The sequence below is a fragment of the Saccostrea echinata genome, unplaced genomic scaffold, assembly GCF_033153115.1.
Source record: "Saccostrea echinata isolate AGI-Se365-2 ecotype Australia unplaced genomic scaffold, CSIRO_AGI_Sech_v1 ptg000060l, whole genome shotgun sequence".
Classification (NCBI taxonomy): Eukaryota; Metazoa; Mollusca; class Bivalvia; order Ostreida; family Ostreidae; genus Saccostrea; species Saccostrea echinata.
The window spans coordinates 3,220,545-3,243,519 of record NW_026889809.1 but is presented as its reverse complement, the minus strand read 5'-3'; the positions used below and the strand labels follow the sequence as shown (position 1 = coordinate 3,243,519).

The 22,975-nt window shown below is 32.9% G+C and overlaps 1 protein-coding gene across 1 annotated transcript; it reads left to right on the top strand.

Moving 5' to 3' along the window:
• Nucleotides 1–12,310: 12,310 nt before the first annotated feature.
• LOC133174932 (mucin-2-like) lies at nucleotides 12,311–15,085 on the top strand (the record flags this gene model as incomplete). The annotated part of the gene is made up of 4 exons (XM_061310025.1): nucleotides 12,311–12,474; nucleotides 12,828–12,942; nucleotides 13,024–13,166; nucleotides 13,609–15,085. Coding segments are annotated over 4 exons (1,899 nt in total), but the record flags the coding sequence as incomplete, so codon positions are not given.
• Nucleotides 15,086–22,975: the final 7,890 nt, after the last annotated feature.

Genomic DNA, 22,975 nt, shown 5'->3' with positions numbered 1-22,975 from the left:
ACAACAGAGTCTGACAACTCTTTTTCATATTTGGATATTTTACTTGAAAAAGACGTTAATGGTAATCTAACAACCAAGCTTTATGATAAACGTGATGACTTTAACTTATGAATCGTCAACTTCCCTTACTTTTGCAGCAATATACCTTCATCACCTGCATACGGGGTTTATATCTCTCAGTTGATCTCTCTCACACAAGAGCATGCTCTACGTATGTGCAATTTCTAAAACGAGGTAAATTATTGACAAACAAGTTGATTAAACTTTATAATCAGCAGTCTCGTTTAAAGTCATCATTTCGTAAGTACTATGGTCGATACAATGACCTTGTCAGCAAATACATTTTATCATTTAGTCAAATGCTGACTGACGTTTTTCATACTAATTGTTAGGCCATTATTTACACACTGAATTGTCGACGGATTTTTCAGTTATTTCCCGATCATGACAAGGAGCACACGGCGGGTGTGACCGGTCGGCAGGGGATGCTCACTCCTCCATGGCACCTGATCCCACCTCTGATGTTTTGGAGGTCCGTGTTTGCTCTGCTCCAATTTTAAATTGTTTAATGGACTTTTGAGCTTGAATAGTGTTCGATATCTCCATATTTTGCACTACTCTCAATTTATAATGTTGAATTGGTGCTTAACATTGAGGTACGAGAAGACAAATACTAATTAAGGTCTTCCGTCTTCAGCGAGAGACCTCACTGTTATTCTTAGGTTTCTTTTCCACTATTTTTATTATTTTTTTTCCTACCGATTTTGTGAACTCGAGTTCTCGGAAACGGCTTGTTTGATTTTCATGAAACTTTCAGGTCTGGTAGAACATCAAAAAATCTAGATATATATTTTTTATTTTGATGACGTCACTTCCGGTCCGGAGATTTCTGCGATTATGTGATTTTTAGAGGGTCACTTTGTCCGCTCGTTTTCTAAAAAAACAAAAAAAAAACACTTATAATAGTAACTTGATATTTTCAGCGATGATAGTGCAATGTTCATAGATGTGTACTAAGTAGTTCATTTTTCCCTGAAGAGCCACACGTTGACGCTCGGTATGCTCCGGGAATAGTCATATTGAGAATATCAAAATTTTTAGCATTTTTCAAGAATATCTCTTTACTTGTAAATATTTTGTTAAAACTTATAGAACAAAAGTTGTGCAGAATGACAAGTTTTTTCATTTGATATCGACAAATAGGGGCTGGTTCCTAAAATAAGGGATCTACAATGGCTGAAAGTTTTTTCTTAATATCTCAAAAACTATTGAGAATTTGTGATACATCAAAGAAGCAAAATTGTTCAAAATGACAAGTAGATGCGAGTAAGATTGTCGAAAGTAATCAAATGACGTCACTTCCGGCCAAAACGAAGTAGTCAGAAAATGCATATTTTTGCCGCTTTCGACATGATATTGGTTAATTTATGTAACCAGAAGCGTCCAACCAAATTTTTCATCCCTCGACATCACTTCCGGTCAAACCGAAAGTAGCCAGAAATAGCTTATTTTGCAAAGTTTTTTTGCAAAATTGAAATTTTAAAGTCACAAGAGACGTCTTAACTCATTCCTTTCTTTTGTTGACGTCACTTCCGGTCAAAACAGGACGGAAGACCTACTCGTTGCTTTGCAACGAGCTTTTCTATAGTCATATTATTATTATTTAATATTTTGTATTTTAGGGGTGGCAATCGAATACAGAATTGCTAATCGGTTAACCGCAAGACGATCCGACTGATTCGGTTAATCGTATAAAAATACACCTTTTCTTAACATTGTTTTTTTTTTCAAGTAGCTCTACTCAGAGTTAAATGTAAGAAACAATCCGTTTATCTTGATCAGGAAACTACATTTACATATGTATTTTATTTCAATTTCAATAGACAAGAAAAAAATAAGAAAACCATGAAACCTGCCTGAGAAATCAGACATTGATGATTTTCAAGAGCAGATGTCACTTTTTCAATCATCTGTCATGTTTTTTGTTTTGTATATGTACCTCTGACCAGTTTGTATATATTGTATTTATGTTATTAATTATGGCACGCCGATTGCTTCAAAATTATTTTCTGCACGACCTTAAACAAAAACTACACGAGTAAGTAAAAACTTACACAAAGTGAGGAAAATATACACAAAGTTATTGAAATTTACACAAACTATAGAAAAACTGCACAATCAACAAAATATTTACACGATATAGTGAGAACATTACACAAACGTAAAAACGAAAACTGCACGAGTGAGAATACAACATCGACATAATACGCAACGCATCCTCATTGCGCACATTTCATTAATATTCATTAGAGAACAGGTCAATGTGGCTTGGATGCTTGAAACATACTATAAATACAAAAGGAGGAGTAAAGTGTTAGTAATCTTTTTAAAAAAGATTCTTTTAAAATTCCGCTAGACTCTCAAGAATATGTACAACGTATATTATACATGTAGATAAATTGACAGGCACACAATCTTAAACTTGTAGTATATGAATACTCCCGAATAAAAAGCATTCTACAAAGAATACATGTATAGATAACGTAAAAAATAAGGGGGGTGCATATTACAGTTGTGTGTTTAATTGTTGGATTTTTCTTAGGAGGTCATTCCTCTAGATAGCAATTTCTTTTGAAAGTTTAAACAATGACATATAGGCCTAAATTATATAAATAAAAACAACATGTGATATAATACAGAAGAGTTAACAACAAATCAAACTCTTCTCCTCCACCACCCACTGAGTGTACTTTTGGTAATAATCAAGGATGTGCATGCGTGACCTTTTCATACAGAGATCCCTCCCTGCTGATTCTGGAACGAAAGACACCTGTACGCTAATCGATTTATAGCTATTTCACACACCAATAATACTTTTTGATTAAAGATTACTGGCAATTCATACAAGGATTTTGAAGCAATGTTGCGATCATCTGGGTTGTGGAATTTGACCGAAAACTTTTTGGAAGTCAACAATAAAGAAAATCGAGCAAATAATTGCGCAACTGAAATTTTAATATTAAAACGCATATCTCACTTTTTGATATATGTATGTAACAAAGTAGTACATGTAGTCTTAACTTTTGAGCAACGTGTGGTGATTTCATAAAACTCCATGAAACTGTAGAAAAATTATACAGTCGTTTTACTTATGTGAATTAAACTTTAATTTTATGTTGTTTTTAATGTACCGGCGGTAGTCTATCTTGAATAGTTAAAATGCATATAAAGGCGTGAAGAAAATTTAAAATTATAAAATACAGGCACGTAGTATCGTTTTTGAAAGGGGGGGGGGGCAGCCACATTTTTTTGTTGTTGACAACCTGAAAAAAACCTTGACAAGCAACAAAAAAGGTAAAGTGTACAAACTCAAAAATCCTATTTCGTGGGGGGGGGGGGGGGGGTTCCACCTTCCACTTTCTTTTCGAAACACATTATAATACCAAATTACTTTGATTTAAACTATCCTACAACGGGGGGGGGGACCAGCTTTTCGGTGGACATTTACAATAGAAGTAGGTTATGTTTGGAAAAAAGGGGGACAGGCCCCTACTGATGCTACGTGCCTGAAATATTTTCTAAGAATTTAAGGGTACATATAATAGTCTATCGAAATCAGGATTGCAATTTAACTGATTTGTAACGATATTGTAAGAACAAATTCAAGAAGATGTACAAGATGAACTTAATTAGCTGGGACTTGGCTACACATGCATATTTATTTTCAATGCAGATTTTGGCAATAATAAATTTGTACACGGTAATAAAACAAAAATTTTTTGAAGTTTATATTCATCATATGTTTTCTTATTTTTATTCGTCGTCATTGCTCGAAGTAAAAACAAGACCTGGTTGATGCCATTGATACACATGTACAATATTGCTATAAAGCAAACTTTTAATTACTTGTACATATATACGTACAAAATTCATATTGCATAGATTAGGCTTTTTAATTCATAATCTGAATTTTCAAAAATGTTAGATATGCACATGAATAATCCTTTAAAAAGTGGAGCTTGTATCAAATATGTTCCTTGAATGTTATTGAAGATTATTTTCATCTTATAATTATACAGTCATGTTCCTTTTATAATGACTATGTCTTTAGGTAAAAAGGTGTTATTATAAAAAAACAAGTGTTCGGATAATAATTAAAATTTTATGCATACAAATTCGAAATGTAAAGAAAATTTGTTATCCTGGAAAATCTTTGTCAAATCTCGAGCTCCATAAAGAACATGATTTATTTGCTTTTTTCAAGAGCGATAAAACGCGTTCCATGTTCTGTCTATTTATTATAATATCCATTCCCATTTTCTTATTTGTAACATTGTACGTAGATGTATTTAGTAATTCACTATGTTTTAAAATTTCTGACGTGTCATTATGGTCCAACGATTTGAAACTTTAATAAATACATAGATTCAGATGTTGCAACTCAATCAATCCACGAACCAGATCCGCCACTAATGTCATTAATTTAACCGGTGCCAGGATCATTTGAGTAGAGTTTTGTTATTTCATTTGGACAAATTTTAAGTGACAAAACACAAAACCGCATGTATATAAAGCACATAGAGTATATATTTTTCCTTTATCTGGTCCTTTTTATTAAAAGTGAAAACATTTATCAAGTAATCGCCATTACGAATGAGGGTAACGCTTTTCCTTAGGAATGTCTTGTTTTTTATTGAGCAGTTTTTGACTGAAAATATGCGATATCATGGAAGGAATTCATAACAGTGTAGGCTACAGATATCCAACCAAAATTGATATCCTCATATTTTATAAGTAAAGATACATGTATAATTAGAAATATTTTTTTCATGTTTGACTTTAAAAAACATAATGTGTATATCTAAGGTCAAGTAATCCCCACTTTTTAATCTTTTTGAAAATATAAAAATATATCCAGCTAACTCCCAAATGAAAAAAAATCTGCTCAAATGAAATCATAATTAGTACAAATGAGAAGTACCGAAATAAATTCTACAATTTAATGATTATAATTAATCAGCAATAATTCTGCCATCATTTTCATGAAGAATCCACTTTATTAATCGTTTTATTATGCATGTGTTAATTTTATTTTATACAAGTAATTTCCGTTAAAGTTGTATCTATAAGTTAGATAATTTTAAAAGGCCATAGAGCGTATATTTAAAAAAATTAATTAATAATTCTATCTTTTTTTAAAGCAAGATCTGTTTATCGTTAGGAATTTAGAGTTTGCTATGTATTACTTTTAGTTTAAAGTCGTGTGCATCATATGCAATGGTACTTTTCCCCCCGCATTATAACACAAACATGCGATTTCTTTCTTGTCACAATTTATGTCCGGCATCATATAATACCTCCATATTTTGGCTAGGATCTCGGTCAATATAAGAAAAATATAATCTCTCCGAACAACTTTTAAATTTTTTTCACACAGTTCACAAGAAAACACTTCATTCGTTTGATTGGCATTAGCTAGAAATCGGATTGAGCTTTAGCAAAGAAATAAAGAAGCAAACAAACATGCATATCATCGTCAACGCCATTTTCTCTCGATTACATCCAGCATTCAAGAAGAGATAAAGAGTACAGAAAACCAAGAACACAATGAATATTCTATGTGCATAATAATGATATGCGCAGCTGTATGCGCAGTAAAATTGTTTGTGTAATTTTTAGTTTCCTCTGCTCGTGCAGTTTTTGATTTTACGTTTGTGCATTTTATACCCATTAATCGTGTAAAAAATTTCGGATTCGTGTATTTTTCGTTATGTTTGTGTTAAAATCTTTCAAACTATGTGCAATTTTTACCGATACGTGCATTTTTATTTTACTCGTGTATATTTTTCATCAAGCTCGTGTATAAAATCGCAATCGTTGTGCAGAAAATAATTTTGAAGCAATCGGTGTGCCATAATTAATGTACCCCATATACCAATATTTTGGTTTGAGTGACTAAACTGAACTTGGAGAATAATAATTACCTCCAAATCAGCTTAAATAGTTAAGTGAAAACGCTAAATTATCAACGTTTATGCAAAAGATTCACTTTAATAAATGAATTGTAAGAAAATTGCGTTCAAATTTACATACATTTTATTTTTTTCTGACTTACCGATTACAGATTTTTCTAACCGATTACTATCGTTCCGACCGAGTAATCGGTTAACCGGTTACAAATTGCCATCGCTATTATATATACATTTCTAAACCATGAATTAAGGTAAAAAAAAAAAAAAACCCAGAATTTTCCCTATCAATGATAAATAAAAATGCACACACTATCTATGAATAGGTTTATTGTTCCTAACAGGTACTTACGAATACTCTACTGAGTATCTCCATTGAAACGATTTTGTTCTTCATATTTTTTATCTCTGAAGTTTATGCAAAGTCAACTACGAGGTTCAAAATCAAGAGTGTACCCATTAAACCTCTTTATCTTGCCTGAAAGATTCCTTACCCTGGGAGTGAACGTCAGATAAACCTCGTTCATATATTAGATTTATTATCAAGAATCAAAAAGCAGGGAAACTAAGTGACACGTTATAAAAGTAACATTTCAACAATGCATGTATATAATGATCATAATTCAAAAATTCCAGTCAAGTAGGTCGCTCTTTTCATAGTTCCTTTAGATTGTACCAATGGGCAAGCGAATTAATAATGGGAACAATATTGGTCAAAGCAAACTCTTGCTCTACTCATGATAAACCATAAAATGCAAATTGCAAATACTCCGGTTATTAGTGTCTTTGCGAAATATTTTCTTTATACTTCTAGCAAATTAAAATAAAATCACCACCTTAAAGTTCAGACTTCAGACCAAAGGGATTACCCAAATAAGTTACTGGCGTTTGTTTGTTTTTTTTTTTTGTTTTTTTTTTTTTTTTTGTTTTTTTTTTTAAAGAAAAAACAAATTATTTAAAATTATGTGTCTAATCTGTTGACATAATTTCTAATCATGCAATTTATCTAAAAATGATAATTTGGATTTAAGTCTTGTCCCAAGCGATTACTTTTGATACGATTAATTTTTCCCACACCCAGTCTTTGATTTTTTGTGACAGACTGCTTTGAAAAGAAAACTAAAGGCCCGTGGACCTTAATGTCTACATGAGTTTCATTATGCAAATTGTGTTTGTTTTGCCCTCCCCCCCCCCCCCTCCTCATCTCCATTAAATTTTTGGAAGCCTTTAGCAGTTCTATTTAATCTAAAGAAAAATGTTTCAGAATAAACAAAATTATAATTTAAAAAATTGGCGCTTTGTATTTGAGAAGAATTTTTTGAAATTCTTTAACAAAATGAATCTCTGTTATATGATAATGCTTACATATAATATCTTGAATTTGCTACCTTATTTTATGATTTGTTTAGAGCATTATCTCTGTTTACTTAAGTCCCCTGGATCACTGAGGTCAACTTATATTATATCCTTATTTCCCAATGGCGGCTTGGTTTTTTCCGTCTGATCTGAACTTTTTAGCTAATCACCTTGGATCTGTTGGACTAGTTTGAACTAATATACACAGTATTTTGAAGATTAATGTAAACGAAATATGAAGATAACAAACAGTAATCAAGCTCAAAAGTCCATTGGAACAATGCAAAGTAAGAATAGAGCAAACACGAACCTCTAACAAACATCAGAGGTGGGATCAGGTGCCATGGAGGAGTAAGCATCCCCTGTCGACCTAGCCCTGACCTGATTCTAAACCCCTTGCCTTGCTTAGAGCAGAAGACTTTGGCGGAAAATTGATTTTAAAAATGATTTCAGAATATCTACTAGGAATACTGCTTACTTTGTTCTACCATAAATTATAATAATGTTCTCCTTAGATACATGGTACAGATCCTATGATGAAGCTGAGTTAATCACATACATGTACTGAAAATGCAGAATATCTTAAAATGTGCTCTTTAACTATAAAATAACAAAGAGTAAATTAAGATATTATATTTTGAGCAACACGTAATGTCCCTAATTTCGGAAATTATAAAGTTTCATATGTCCAGCTATTGAGCCCAAGGGGCAGCTGTCTCAAACCCTTCTTTACGACCCCTAATCTATTGTACATTTTGTTTATATGATAATGCTGATCAGTGGTCACTATTCTAAAATTGTGAAATGCTGGTACCCTGAATGTCTATTTTTTAATGTTGAAAATGCTATCAATTTTCAAAATACCGGGGTATGTCTACAACTTCTTGTTTTGCATAATCGATTGGAAAAATTATTTGTTAATGATAATACATATATATGAGCCAAATACGCATGAAGAGGGAAGACATCAACACTTTGTCAGTGTGGATAAGGAGTTTTACATGCCTATTACGTACAGTATAATGTCATAAAGTAGTGTCGAATTTTGACTCAATATTTCGTTTTATACCCAATGTAAGGTCATTGTGTCATACTTATTTTGGCAACAAATTGATCAATACAGAGGGATAACAGTGGAGACCGTATGCTTACCGATTCTCCTCTTAGGTACTTGATCTCACCTAGTGTGTTTGTGTGTGTGTGTGTGTGTGTGTGTGTGTTTTCCCCAATTTTAAATATTGTTTATAGAAATTATGACATTGATTGCTATTTTCTTTCTTCACCTTTTGCAACAGATGTCCTCCATTGCTTAACAATTTTTATCAATCATTTTTATCTCTTCAGAAGTTCCTCAAAAACTTAAGCAAACAAAGTACAGTATAAGATGAGGATTATAAAATTCTCTTCTCACTTGAGAAAGAGGCGTTGTATGGTGAGCTGCGAATGAAAAAGAAAATAATATAATTATATAAAAATGAAGAACTGGATATATGTCATGATTTTCTTCATAAGGCATGTAATTCAGGTAATTTATGGTATAATGCTAGTGTTTTACGTGGGGTAGAAGTACAAATATTTTTTTTATCTTGTGAATATTTTATAGAAAACATACGTACTATTATACTAATATTACAAGATTGATAAAGAGATAATCAAAAAGAGGGAATGCTGATTGAACCTATGTTTTACAGGGAAAAAAATACTACTATAAAAGACAATATTTATTTTGGTAGCAAAGATAGATATTAAATACAATTAATTTTTTTGTTGATATAATAGAATTTGTCTTACTAACTCTACTGAATTCCTTTGAAAAAAGATAAAAGTAAACATAAAATTGTTTTAAAAATTACCTATAAAATTAAAAAAATAATCAAGGTTCGACACAGGTTTGTATTTTATAAAATAAAAGATTGTAATATTTCATGAAAATATTGTTCGTTTGTTGATTCAGTGACGATTTTGGAGAAGTTATTTACTAGTATCTGGTTCTAAGTAAAACACAATACCTTTCATGTCAGATAATAGAGGATATGCAGTGCTAGGAGTGACGTCTTCTCTTTACGGTGGTTAAAACAGACAATGAAACTACCTGGCCATCTTCTTGGCAAAGCCCATTTCCAGTAAAGATACTTGCAATGTTAAACAAAATGACAACGTACCTTTCCGTGTGGCCTATATAGTCCAACACTTTTAAATTTTTTATCATTTTTTTAACTTACCAGGTAAGTGATCGACTGAACCGATTTCATCCAAATTTGCTATAAGGGATTTATACTAAACAACTTGCTGGTTAATAATTTAGATATAAATTAATGATGAAGAAAAACATTCTGAATAACTTGCGAAAGTCAGGATCCCTTGGTTCAGTATTAAGGCGTCATGTTCTAATAAAACGTTTTTTTTAATCATGCATGGACAAGTCACATTTTACATGATTGAAATAAGCAGAGACTTTTTAAAAAAATATTAAGTTCATCTAACAACTGGGTTAAGTTAGTCTTATATGGAAAATTAAAGGTATCTGAAATCTTCTTTACTAACTTTTTTGCATAATAATGAAAGACAGTTATATAAATGCAGTCCTCAACCAAGTCACATTCAGATCCCTTTGACTCAAGATTAAGACCCCAGGTTGGGATTAATCTGCTCTCTATAACGGGAAGTTTTCTCGACTCGGGCCCTAGGGAAAGTAATTGGTCATACTCATTAGAGGCGGAGCTAAGATGTATAATAATTTCCACTGTACCATACAATAGCTTCCAAACTAAGAAATTAAAAAAAAAACTAAATGTTTTGTAAAATTGGTTGAATATCTTAAAAATATTCAGTGTAAACCGAGGACTCATGTCAAATTCCATGCATTCAAGCATTATAGGTAAAAGACACTTTCCAGAGGTATTTAATGAATGCTAAAAAAAATTTGCTTAATCCACAAACTGAAAAATAGAGATTTGATTTAATGCTTAAATTACTTAAATTAACTTTAATCTAAATCAACACTTTCAGTGATTGTTTTTGCGGCACCTGTTTCCTCGGTTTATTGGGTGTTATGCAAACGGAAAGGCTCTCGTATTTTCAGAACATTTTGTACTATATTCCATAATTTCAACAACTGTAACTCTAGGAGTTGTCCTGGATTTCATCAGAAAACGCAGGCGTCCTAAATAACAGTACTTTTAAAATAAATTCATGAATTCAAAATGAGGGCGGACCCAAAATTGTAATCACTTTTCAGTATTTTATCAGTGCCTACGTAGTTCAATCTTTTCCACTAAATACAAATACCACTAAATCAATCAAAACAATCACAGGCTCTTCATATTTCATCGCCTCATATTTTTGTACTCATATGAAGCAGAATTTGTTCAAAATCTTATACGTGAAAAGAAGAAAACACTTGCTGTGGTCTTCAACTCGACATTTAGATATATCGACGACGTATTGTCAATTAACTATGGTTATTTCCATTCTTATGTCGATACGATATATCCCGGTGAGTTTGTTATAAAAGATAAAATAGAGTCTGACAACTCTTTTTCATATTTGGTTATTTTACTAGAAAAAGACGTTAAGGTAATCTTAAAACCAAGCTTTATGATAAACAGGATGACTTAAACTTTTCAATCGTCAACTTCCCTTACTTATGCAGCAATATACCCTTATCACCTGCATACGGGGTGTATATCTCTCAGTTGATTCGATACACAAGAGCATGCTTTACGTATGTGCAATTTCTAAAACGAGGTAAGTTATTGACAAACAAGTTGATGAAACAAGAATATCAGCAGTCTCGTTTAAAGTCATCATTTCGTAAGTTCTACATGTATGGTCGATACAATGACCTTGTCAGCAAATACAATTCGACGGATTTTTCCGTTGTTTCCCGATCATACAAGGAGCACACGGCGGGTGTGACCGGTCGGCAGGGGATGCTCACTCCTCCAGGGCACCTGATCCCCCCTCTGATGTTTAAGAGATCCGTGTTTGCCAAGCTCCGAAATTTATATTGTTTAATGGACTTTTGAGCTTGATTACTGTTCGTTATCTCCATAAAATTTATTCATCTGAGATTTTCAACGCGACCATTTAGTTCATACTTTCTGACCGATATTGAATATCCGGTGCATTTACGATGGGCCTAGCTCTGTGACAAAATAGCGTGCAGTTTTGCCCTGACTGAATGAATTTATGAAAAACATTTACAGTTGTACCAAATTTCTTGAATAAAAAAGGGGAAGATAACAAATGTTGGTCGAGTGGTCGATCTCAAAAATCTTTGAAACAATACTTTGTGAACAAGGAATAAAATACGGATCACCGACAAAGATTTTATCAGGTTCAAGTAGGAGAAAGCATCCCCTGTTCACCTGTCACGTCCGCCGTGAGTCCTCTTTAGTCCTTGTTTTTTTTTTTTTTTTTTTGTTTTTGTTTTTGTTTTTTTTTTTGCTTTTTTTTTGTTTTGTTTTGTTTGTTTGTTTGGGTTTTTTTGTCATCTTTTGTTGAACGGTTTTTGATGTTTATATTGATTCGATTGAAATCAAGATTTTTTTGTAATGACTGTAATATTTTCGAGTTATATTCGGATTCTGAATATTGCCAATACATAATTTTGATTGCATTGTTTTGTAACCCGTTAACGAACCAGTTAATTAAATATCAGACTGAACCACGTAGTTGTTTACTTGGATTATCCTGATATTATCAATGTCATTCGTCGTCATCCATCCGCTATTATATTATAGGCGTATTAATGTTTCTTACCTAATCTCTTTAATTACAAGATATAACTAAATGTATACAAATGAACTAGATGTTCTACATGACACACATTATAATTTTCTCAGAACTTAATTTTATATTAAAAATACAGTTGACTGATAGGTTACTGGAGACTATGACATGTCAGTAAAGCTATTGGAGTACAACACAGGTAGTATATCTATAAAATTTTGGGTCGTTAATTAAAATGTTCTGGCTGTTAATTTGTTGTACAGATTGTCTCTGGAAACTTTGACGTCTCAGTGAAGCTTTTGGAGTACAACAGAGATGAAGAATGTAGCTGTGATCTTGCGTTCTACGAGCTTCAGTGTGGAAAATGTGATGTATATTTCAAGACATGCCTGCAACCTTTATCTCCGACACAAGGGTAACTTTCTTTCTCTCTCTATTATTCCATTTAACGATTTAAAAAAATTAAATCTATTTAAAACGTACATTAAAATTATTTCAGTGATATTCACATACGATTTAACTCTTCCATAGCACCTGATCCCACCACTGATGTTTTTAGAGGCCCGGCCGTCTTTGCTCTGCTTCCAACTAGTTTCAATGGACTTTTGAGCTTGATTACTGTTTCTTATCTTCATATTTCAATCTATGTATATTGACAAAGACTGGAATGGTGTTTGTTGATACAAAAACAAATGTTTCGATGAATTTCTTCTTACCAGTGCTATATTTAGTTTAAATGATTAGATTTCTTTTCGTATTTTTCTTCAGTCAGATCTGCAATGGAAATAATGAAAATCAGCGAGTTGATGACACAAACAGCTTTTTATTTGCCAATTCTCTGACAATCGCTGATTTCTACAAGTGGAGGAACATCAAAGGACAGGTAAAAGTTCTACATATTTGAAATCGCAAATGATATTTAGTCAAGGATATTATTGCTGATTTTTACCTTTCTTTCACACAGCCCTCATTTCAAATATCAGTGCATGCTTACGACTACGATACTGTCGGTGACAATGATGATCTAGGCGTGACAAGCTATGTGTACAGAGGGAATACAACTACAGGATTGACAGTGATGACAACACCCGGAAGTAAAAACCTACGGTAACAAGCAATGAAACTGAGTTAGCTTTTTAGCTTTAAAATTAAATTTTTCACTTAATTGTTCTACAGGAAGCTTATTAGATTCGTAGAAATTATTTTTGTTGATCAATTGTATACAGTTACATGGTGTCACTTGTGACATCAATCATCAGATTTTATTGATAAGCTACTGTAGCAGTACATTTTTCGCGCGTGGTAGTAATTTACGCTATCTAGGCGGTCAAAATTTTCCGGGGAAAGTCTCAGCGTACGTATGGTTCATTTTTTAAGACGAACAATGGCAATCTTAGATATCCGCGCAATTTCTTACCCGGGAATTGAACATGAACAGCGATTCCGCGAAATTACCGGTATTCATGGCATACAAAATCGAATCATTCATACATAAAAATGCTAAACTTTATATATTTTACTTTTATTGATCATTATTTTCGTTATCTAGGATCAAAATGCAACTCACAGTCTCGTGTCCAAGTAATTATTCTAGTCCGATGTGTGAAAAGAAAGAAAAAACAACAATGACCAGTACATCAACATTAAGAACTATAACAACGACCACAGAAAAACCAAAACCAAAATCAACTTCATCACCAACAACAAATGTACAAACAAGAACCTATGAACCAACAACAACTAATAAACCAACGAAAGCAAAAACAATTTCAAAAACAACTTTTACACCTACAACAACAATTATTACACCAATAACAAGGTCAAATACACCAACAGCAACAACCACTACACCATTTACAACAGTCACTTCAATAACAACAACGGCTAATACACCTACAACAACGACTAATTCACCTACAACAAAGACTAATGCACCTACGACAACAACGGCAACTACACCTACAAGAAGGACTAATACACCTAGGACAACAACTAATTCACTTACAACAACGACTAATACACCTAAAACAACGACTAATTCACCTACAGCAACGTCTACTACACCTAAGACAACAACTAATACACCTACAACAACGACTAATACACCTACACCTAGGACAACAACTAATACACCTATAAAAACCGCAACTACATCTACAAGAACGACTAATACACCTACAACAGCGACTAATACACTTACAACTACGACTAATACACCTATAACAACGACTAATACACTTTCAACTACGACTAATACACTAACCACAACGACTATTACACCTACTACAACGACTAATACACCTACAACAACGACTAATACACATACAACAACGATTTATACACCTACAACAACGACTAATACACCTAAGACGACATCTTATACACCTACAACAACGGCAACTACACCTACAAGAACGACTTATACACCTAGGACAACAACTAATACACCTACAACAACCGCAACAACATCTACAAGAACGAATAATACACCTACAACAACCGCAACTACACCTACAACAACCGCAACTACACCTACAACAACGGCTAATACATCAACCACGACGACTATTACACCTACAACAATGACTAATATACATACTACAACGGCTTATATACTCACAACAACGACTTATACACCAACAACAGTGACAAATAAATCACCAATGACAAACACCACATCAGCAAGAACAAATTATATACCAACAACAACAAAAACCAATACATCAACCACAGCAACAGTAGCTACACCAATAACAACTACTAATACACCAACAACAACAAACACTTCACCAACAATAATGGCTTACACACTAAGAGTGACTAATAAACCACCAGCAAGAAACACTACTACAACCATAACTTATACACTAACAACAACGACTTACACGCTAACAACAAGAACAGCCACTCCACCACCAACAACTACATCAACAACAATAGCAGTCACTAAACCAATGACAACAACTGTCACACCAACATCAACAATGTCTGCATCAAAAACAACAACTTTTATTAAGGTAGAATAAAATCTTATAAATAGCTGCACTCTTTAATTAACTTTTCTTTAAATGTTTGAAACATTCATGCATACATGTAATTTATCTTAATGAATTGTATATTTTTACATAGAAATGGCTACCTATAGTTGTCGGTGTTTCAGCTGCCGTATTATTGTTTATTGTGGGTATTGTCACGTGTCTTTGTTTAGCAAAAATAAGGTAATGTCATCAAAATATCGTTTAACTATAACAAATTCAAAATAATTATATTTAGTTTTTATATAAGGCTATTTTTCGTGCTTTAAAAAATATATGTTCGATGTATTTTTTTTTCAGAGTCCATCGTATCGATCCTGTAGTGTAAATTTGGAACTTATTGTCGAATATGAATAGTGGTGTGTACACTATGTTCAGATTCTCAATGAATTAAAGCTGAACACGACACAAAATAGTCATGAATATTTAGATACTTTGGGTAAAGAATGTTTCATTTGTTTTTCAGGGATACAAAAATGTATCTTGCATCAATGATATCAAAATTAGTAAACAAGGTGACCAGTAATACATTTTTATATCTAACTTCAAGTATGAAATATATTTAAGAGTATGGCAACATAAGTTGTTTTGGCAATCTTTGCATCCTTGCTCAGAAATGAAAACAAAACTTGAAATGCATATAATTCTGAAGGATATGATAGAGCTTTGTGTTCCGTCTGAGATAAATCCAGAGGGTCTTAAAATTCCTCCTTGTTTTATACCCTGTTCTCTTATTGTTTGTAGATTTCTTTCTAGATCCATGTTTGTTATATTCACCATATTCTCCTCGTGTACAAACTGCCAGAGAAACGTTTTACTCTATACAATTTTAAATTTCAGTCAGAGACTATAAATCATATAACAATGTTCAAAGGAGAAAAGAAATATCTATTTTTTATTTAAACATATTATTATTATTTTCTGATGGCCTCCATCATATTACAGCACATCACGTGACCCAATCTGTCAGCTCAACAACAATAAAAGGTGACAAAACAATATATATATATATATATATATATATTTCCAAAATGTATAATAAATTATAGCGGTATTATTTTGAAAATAGATTTTACCGTTCAATTGTTGTATATTGTGTAAATTTTACGAGAATGTAATAGGATAGAATTGAGCTAAATCAGTGCACAATATGGTTTTCCTGATATATTAAAAATGTATGTCGTTCAATTGTGTATTCATATTCCGTTACAAGGTTTGAGTGTTTGAGAGTAGTCATAAGGTTGAACGTTTTAGATTGCCAAATGATTTAAACAAAGAAAAATATACTGAATTCAATTTTTAAAATTGCAGTGAATATATAGATGTTGGTATACTCAATTACTCGCTCTCCCTATTATCGTCCCTCATACCAGTGGAGAAAAAAGAGAGAGGGGATTGAATTACCCTATTAATGTACAGAAACCTGCTTAAGGCAGCAATGGTTTCCGGAGCCAGCTTATTTCTATGGTTGTCTTATTTTTACAATGTTCAATCCTCTTGACATAGTCAGCATTTAAGAGGGCGAAAATGCTTCAAATGACACAAATCTATTTACATATGGTATTGAGAGGGCAACTAGGTATTGAGAGGACAACTAGCACTCTACAGGCGACTAAGACTCTGATTAATATAAGATACCAGTCTAACCCCCTGCCAAGTTTATCCAGTGTTACATGTGTTTTCTTGTTATATCTGTCAAGTATACTCAAGGGTACTTGAAAAGTTCAAAAATCAAGTATGGGCACCAGAAAAGTCCTATCTAAGAGCTTCATTACTCTCTTGTGGACTGCAGATAAAACTCAAAAAAGGTTGTTATAATGTATAAATATAAAGAATCAGGAAAATGCACCACGTATATGAAATGTATATAGGTTGTTCAGAAAGTTTGTGCACATATGCTCCTGACCAATCAACCAAGTTTTAGAACAGGTCAAATGTAATGGATATTTAAACAGGAGAATAATACACGATCACAAAAGGTATTCGTCGCATTTTCCATTTGGAGTACCGCCTTTTTGACGTCTTTCGGGTGACATTATTTTATTTTTAAACAAAAAGTCCTTAAAAGCACAGGATACGTGTTCTTCCGATAGTGGTTTGAAACAACTAATCCAAACTTTCTTCTGAAAAGTTCCTGCTTATCAATAGTAAAAACCAGCTAGCTGTTGCATACCTTTGTAGGGAAGGGGCAGGTCTTGAAGCAAAATGTCATGAAACCAGGATATAAAATTATATCAAATAGTAGGATCTTTTAATTTTCGTCATCACTATAAAACTGGTACGGTTTATCTATCAAAAATATGCTTATGCCTTTTATTTACCAGAGATATCCTGATCCTTTACACATTATTTGTTTCTAACGAAACATTTTTTTAAAAATCCCAACAGAATACGTTTTATACTGCTTGTGCTCTATGACGTTTATTGATATAGTTCCTAAATACTGAGCATTTAACACAAAATCCTACTGAGTATTCTTCCTCCTTTTCACACCTAAAGCCCTACTGGTTACATTATTGCTGGTAATGTAAATATATTTAAAAATAACGATCTGAAGGCAAACATTTTTTTAAAAATGTGCAAAATAGAAAGCCTTAAACTTTCAGACAACGACAGAACAATTTACTATATTTAGGTAAAAACTTTGATATTTTCATTTACGAGGGTCATTCCTTATATAATGCAACATACGATGCATGATAATAAATGTAGAAGCACTTAATTTTATTTTTTCCGGAAGTTCTATTTAAGAACTCATAATCACCGAAAACATGCTTTTTCCTACACTCTTCGCAAAGTAAAATTTTAAAGTAAGCATGGTCACTACACTGAGTTGAAAACTGTTGTAACGTGTGGACCTACTGGGTTCTACAAGGGACAAGTGTTCTTTATATACATATTTTTCCTCTTACTCTATCTAAGTTGTAATTGATTGGATCTATGTACAAATAATTTAAAATTGGTAGGCCGTGGTTCCAGAGCAAGGTAACCTGCACTGTGTTCCTGGAACAGCCAGAGTTCCTATTCTTTTGTGAAGTACCAGGTTCTTTCACCCTTATTCAGAATTAACCTCACCACAATTCCTCTAGACTGCTTCCTTTCCACTAGTGTCTTACTTCTAATCTTTGCTCTTTATATTTCTTTCTTTATTCTTTATTTCTTAAAGAGTAGCTTTATTACCTCTCGTCTTCAGCTTTCTTCTGTTTGTTCACAACCATTGATTCTGTCATCCAAGGCTTAGCATCTGCTAGCCTCTCCTTTTATACACATGGCTTATTCTACCCACAAAAGGGGTGATCAGCCTATTGAGAGAGTCCATTTTCCAATATCCTCTCAGATTCAGTGATGATAGGCATAGCCAAATACACTACCCATTACACTGTGAACCAATATGAAATATGTTTTTTTCATTCACCCTGTAGTGTTCAGATGGTTTCTGGAAACCATTAAAATCCAAAAATTGAAAAGGAACGGTACAAGATCCCATTTGAACTGGTCGATCAAAATCTGTAGGGACACCGAAAATTTTCGATGCTGTGAGCAACATGATATCTGTAAATGCCAGATTTACCGTGAAAGACGTTGGTAAGACACTAAATATTTCATCTTCAAAGTGTTTAGAGTTCTGACAAAGAGAATATGAAACTAAAAATATTTCTATATCAGATAGGTGCTTTATTTCCTTACAGATGTCTAAAAGAAAACGCGTTAAATGTGCCAGTGGTCTATTAAAATCTCAACATTATTACAAAAGAAGGTATGATAAACTTGGGTGATGGGTGTCAAAACATTGGTGCACTTTTTATAGCCGAAAAGGAAGAACAATATTTAAAAATGGAATCAGAGAGGAAGCTTCTTATTATTGCAGAGAGAAGCCAGATCTCAAAACATATCTTATACAGGTTTTCTCTTTAGTCAAGAGATCCGATAATACGCGAACATGCATTCAAAGGAAGGACCCTCAATAGTAGTTTTTATGTTAAAATTGCATTGAGGTAAGTTCAGCAGCTTTTCTGTGAAGGAAGTCAAGATACCGGTCCCTGAGTTAATTTTCTTGTGTCTGACAACGCTTCTGCAAATAAGCATAGAGATATAAAGGACATTTTGAAGATAGGGACGTTAACAGAGCTTAGTCATCCTCGTTCTCTAGATCTCAGTCATTATGAAATCATTTTATTCCAAAAACTCAAGACTTCATATAAAGCCTTTCAACGTAGCAGAGTCCAGTAAATGTTCTACCAAGGTCTTATCTTTTTTCCTCACAAAAATATTAACTGCCGTGAAGGAGAAATTTCAGACGTAATGTGCTAGAACATATTCAAGAAGTGGTGTAAATAAGAAGTGGGCTTTTAAATCACAAATCAGGGACGTAGCATTTTTTTTTTAAATTTGGGGGGCCAGCCAGAGAAAAAAATCAACTTACCTGAAATAAACTTGAAAAGAAAAAAAGAAGAAGAAAAAATAAAATTTTCTAAACTCAAAAATCCTATTTCATGGGGAGGGGGTGGGTGGGTGGGTCCAACTTCTTTCAGTACCACACTTTATTCATACGGCTCTACATTACCCTTATCTGTGCAATAAAATCGAGGGGGGGGGGAGGGGGCAACCGGCCTTTCAATGAACATTTTCAATAGTAAAAAGTTATTTTTGGGAAAAAAAGGGGGGCATCCCCGCCCCCTCCTGATGATACGTGCCTGCAAATCTATAGATAAAAGGTTATGGATTTTTAGTCTTCATACAAACACTTAAATAACATACTATGTTTTTTGGACATCGTAGACAACGGCTTCTTCCATAAAAATCGGAATTAGAATTTTCATGTTTCGTTTCTTGATGTAAATTTTCGGAGACAGCGTCTTTCCACGGAATTTCCATGGACACAAATTTTATTCCCTCATCAATCAAACTCTTTCACATTCTTATGAGTCAGAAAAATCTTGCTGGGGCATTCAATGCAACATATAATTACATCGACTACGTTCTTATCGACTAAAACAAATACTTTCATTCGTATGTCAATTCGATATATCCCAGTGAAGTCGCATTAAAATACACCACTAAATATAAACACTTTCTGTGGCCTTCAACTCGACATTTAGATATTATATCGATGACGATTTATAAATTAACAATAGTTACTTGAATTCATTTGTCGACTCGATATATCATAGTGACCTTGAAATAAAAGAAACAACAGAGTCTGCCACATATGTTTCATATTCGGATGTTTTACTTAACTATAAACGATAATGACCAACTAACAATTAAATTTTATGACAAATGAGATGACTTCTGCTTTTTCATCGTCAACTTCCCTTATTTATGTAGTAATATTCCGCCATCACCAGCATATGATGTTTATATCTCCCAAATTATTCAATACTCAGGAGCATACTCCGAGTACTATTAATTTTTAAACCGAGGCAGGCTACTGACAGATAAGTTGATGTTAAAGGAATTTTAACAACCTAGTTTAAAATCAGCATTTCGTAAATTCTTGTTATCTTGTTAACAAATTTCCATCATTGTGTCGAAACAGACTGACCTGTTTCATACCAATTGTTCGGCATTGTTTTTATACTAAATTTGACCAGGGAATGTTCCTTCTACCTGATCAATACATAAGGCTGACGGCGGTTGTGACCGGTCAACATGGGATGCTTACTCCTCCTGGGAATCTGATCCTACCTCTGGAATTTCCAAGGGTCTTTGATTAAGTCTCTGTTCACATATCTTTATTGATAGTAGATATATTTTTTAGATCGATCACTGTTCATTTTCTTCATCTTTCTCATTTGTTTCATATTTGGATGTTTGGTAGAATACAGACGTGTATGGGAAGCTAAACAATAAACTATATGGAAACTGGATTGACAGCTTTTCCATCATAAACCTCCCCTGTTAACGTTGCAATATTCAACTATCATCGGCATACTCGTACGTCCCATATTATTCTGGTCTAAAGAGAGTATTCTGAGTACGATCAAGATTTAACCCAGATAAGTTACTGCCAAATAAATTGATGGTACAGGTCTTTGAACAGTTTCGTTTAAAATGACCATGGTCTTTATAATGACCCCTTTTAACCAATACAACGAGAAATTGTGTCGGATTTTAACTGACATGTTTCGTTGTGTACTTATTGTAAGGTTATTGTTTCATACTCATTTTGGCAACAAATTACTGATCAATACCGAGGGATCACAGCAGACACCACCTTTCGATAAGGGATGCTTACTCCTTTTAGACATTTGATCTCATTTATTGTTTTTCTCGGTGTACAAGTGTTTTTACCCTATTGTTTATAGGATTTATGAAACCAATCGCTGTTCGCTATCTTCACCTTTTTCCTAAAACAGATATACTCCGTACCTTTACAATTCTTATCAAACATTTTTATCTCTTCAGAAGTTCCTCAAAACCTTAAGTAAACACAGTGCAGTATAAGAATATGAAATGACAAATATTATAAAAGTTCTTTTTTTAACTTTAGGGGGAGGCATTGTATGTTGAGCTGCGAATGAAAAGATAATAACACAAAGATGAAGAAATTGGTATGTGTCATGGTTTTCTTTATAGGGCATGCTTTTCAGGTAATTTGTTCAATGGTACTAGTGTTTTGCAGGAGATAAATGTAAAATTATAGTTTTTCTCTTTATAGTAGAAAATTTACCTACTATTGTACTTCAATTGATAAATAGATAATCTTATATAGGCATTGTTGATTGAATTTTTGTACTTTTATATAAAACACTACAATAAAAACCACTATTTCTAAACCTAACAAAGTCTACGACATTAAATACATTTCAAATGCCAAACTTCTCCTACCTTTTTTTAAATGTAGTAAAATTTAACTTATTTAGTGCATTCTCTTTGTTTGAAAAGGATAAATAGCCCATTTTTTTTAAAAAATTTCCTATACAATAAAAAATAATTGAGTAATTTCTAAACTCTAATGAAAATGTTTTTTCGGACTTAGCATCACATAAAAGTGTAAATATTTGACTATACTAGTAGTTCATTTCCAACAGCATTAATTACTCGATATCACTGTTGTTTTACTAATATTGGGAAAATACATGCAAGGGTTGTCTTTGATTACTTTATCTTGGTCTAATATAATGTTAAGAATACTTTAATCTATTTCAAATTGTGTCATATTCTGTAGATTTCTATTCATTTCATTTTCCATCAAAGAACAATCTCTATAGCGTGATCTTCAACAGAAAAAAAATATTTCTTTTTAGTAAATAATACGAGTTGCATATTTTAAATCAAATTTCATCCTTTTTCATTGTTTGGTGTAAAAATTGTTAGCCTTCATAAAGAGAACATCTCCAGAATCTACATGTAACTAACGCTAACAAAGTGTTAAAATTGTAATATATAGTGTACCTTTTAATGAGTGTATCTTCAGATATCAGACAAGGGGGCTTGTCTGATAAGTTAAAAGGTACTCTATGCGTTTTGTATCATTGCACTTCAGAATTATTGCATTATCAATAATTTTGAAACTGTGCTCTTACAAGACATATCACGACCAAAATTTAGACCAATCAAAAGTAATTATCGAAATCACAATTTAATGTAACACTGTCGCATATTTAGAAAAAAAATCAGCAACATGGACTGTTGCTGGGATTTTTTGCTCTCGCAATTTGCAGAGTCCGTAGAAAACCAAATACAGGTTGAAGATTTTTTGGGAAGTATGACACTTGATCTACCGGAGCTAAAAATGAACCTATCGTGGATTTCGATATAGGAGATATTTTAGACGATATGGAATGTTTTACATGATAAACATTTGTTTTCTTTTTACCATGAATTTTATACTAAAATAACATTGACTGATAGGTTACTGGAGACTATGACATGTCA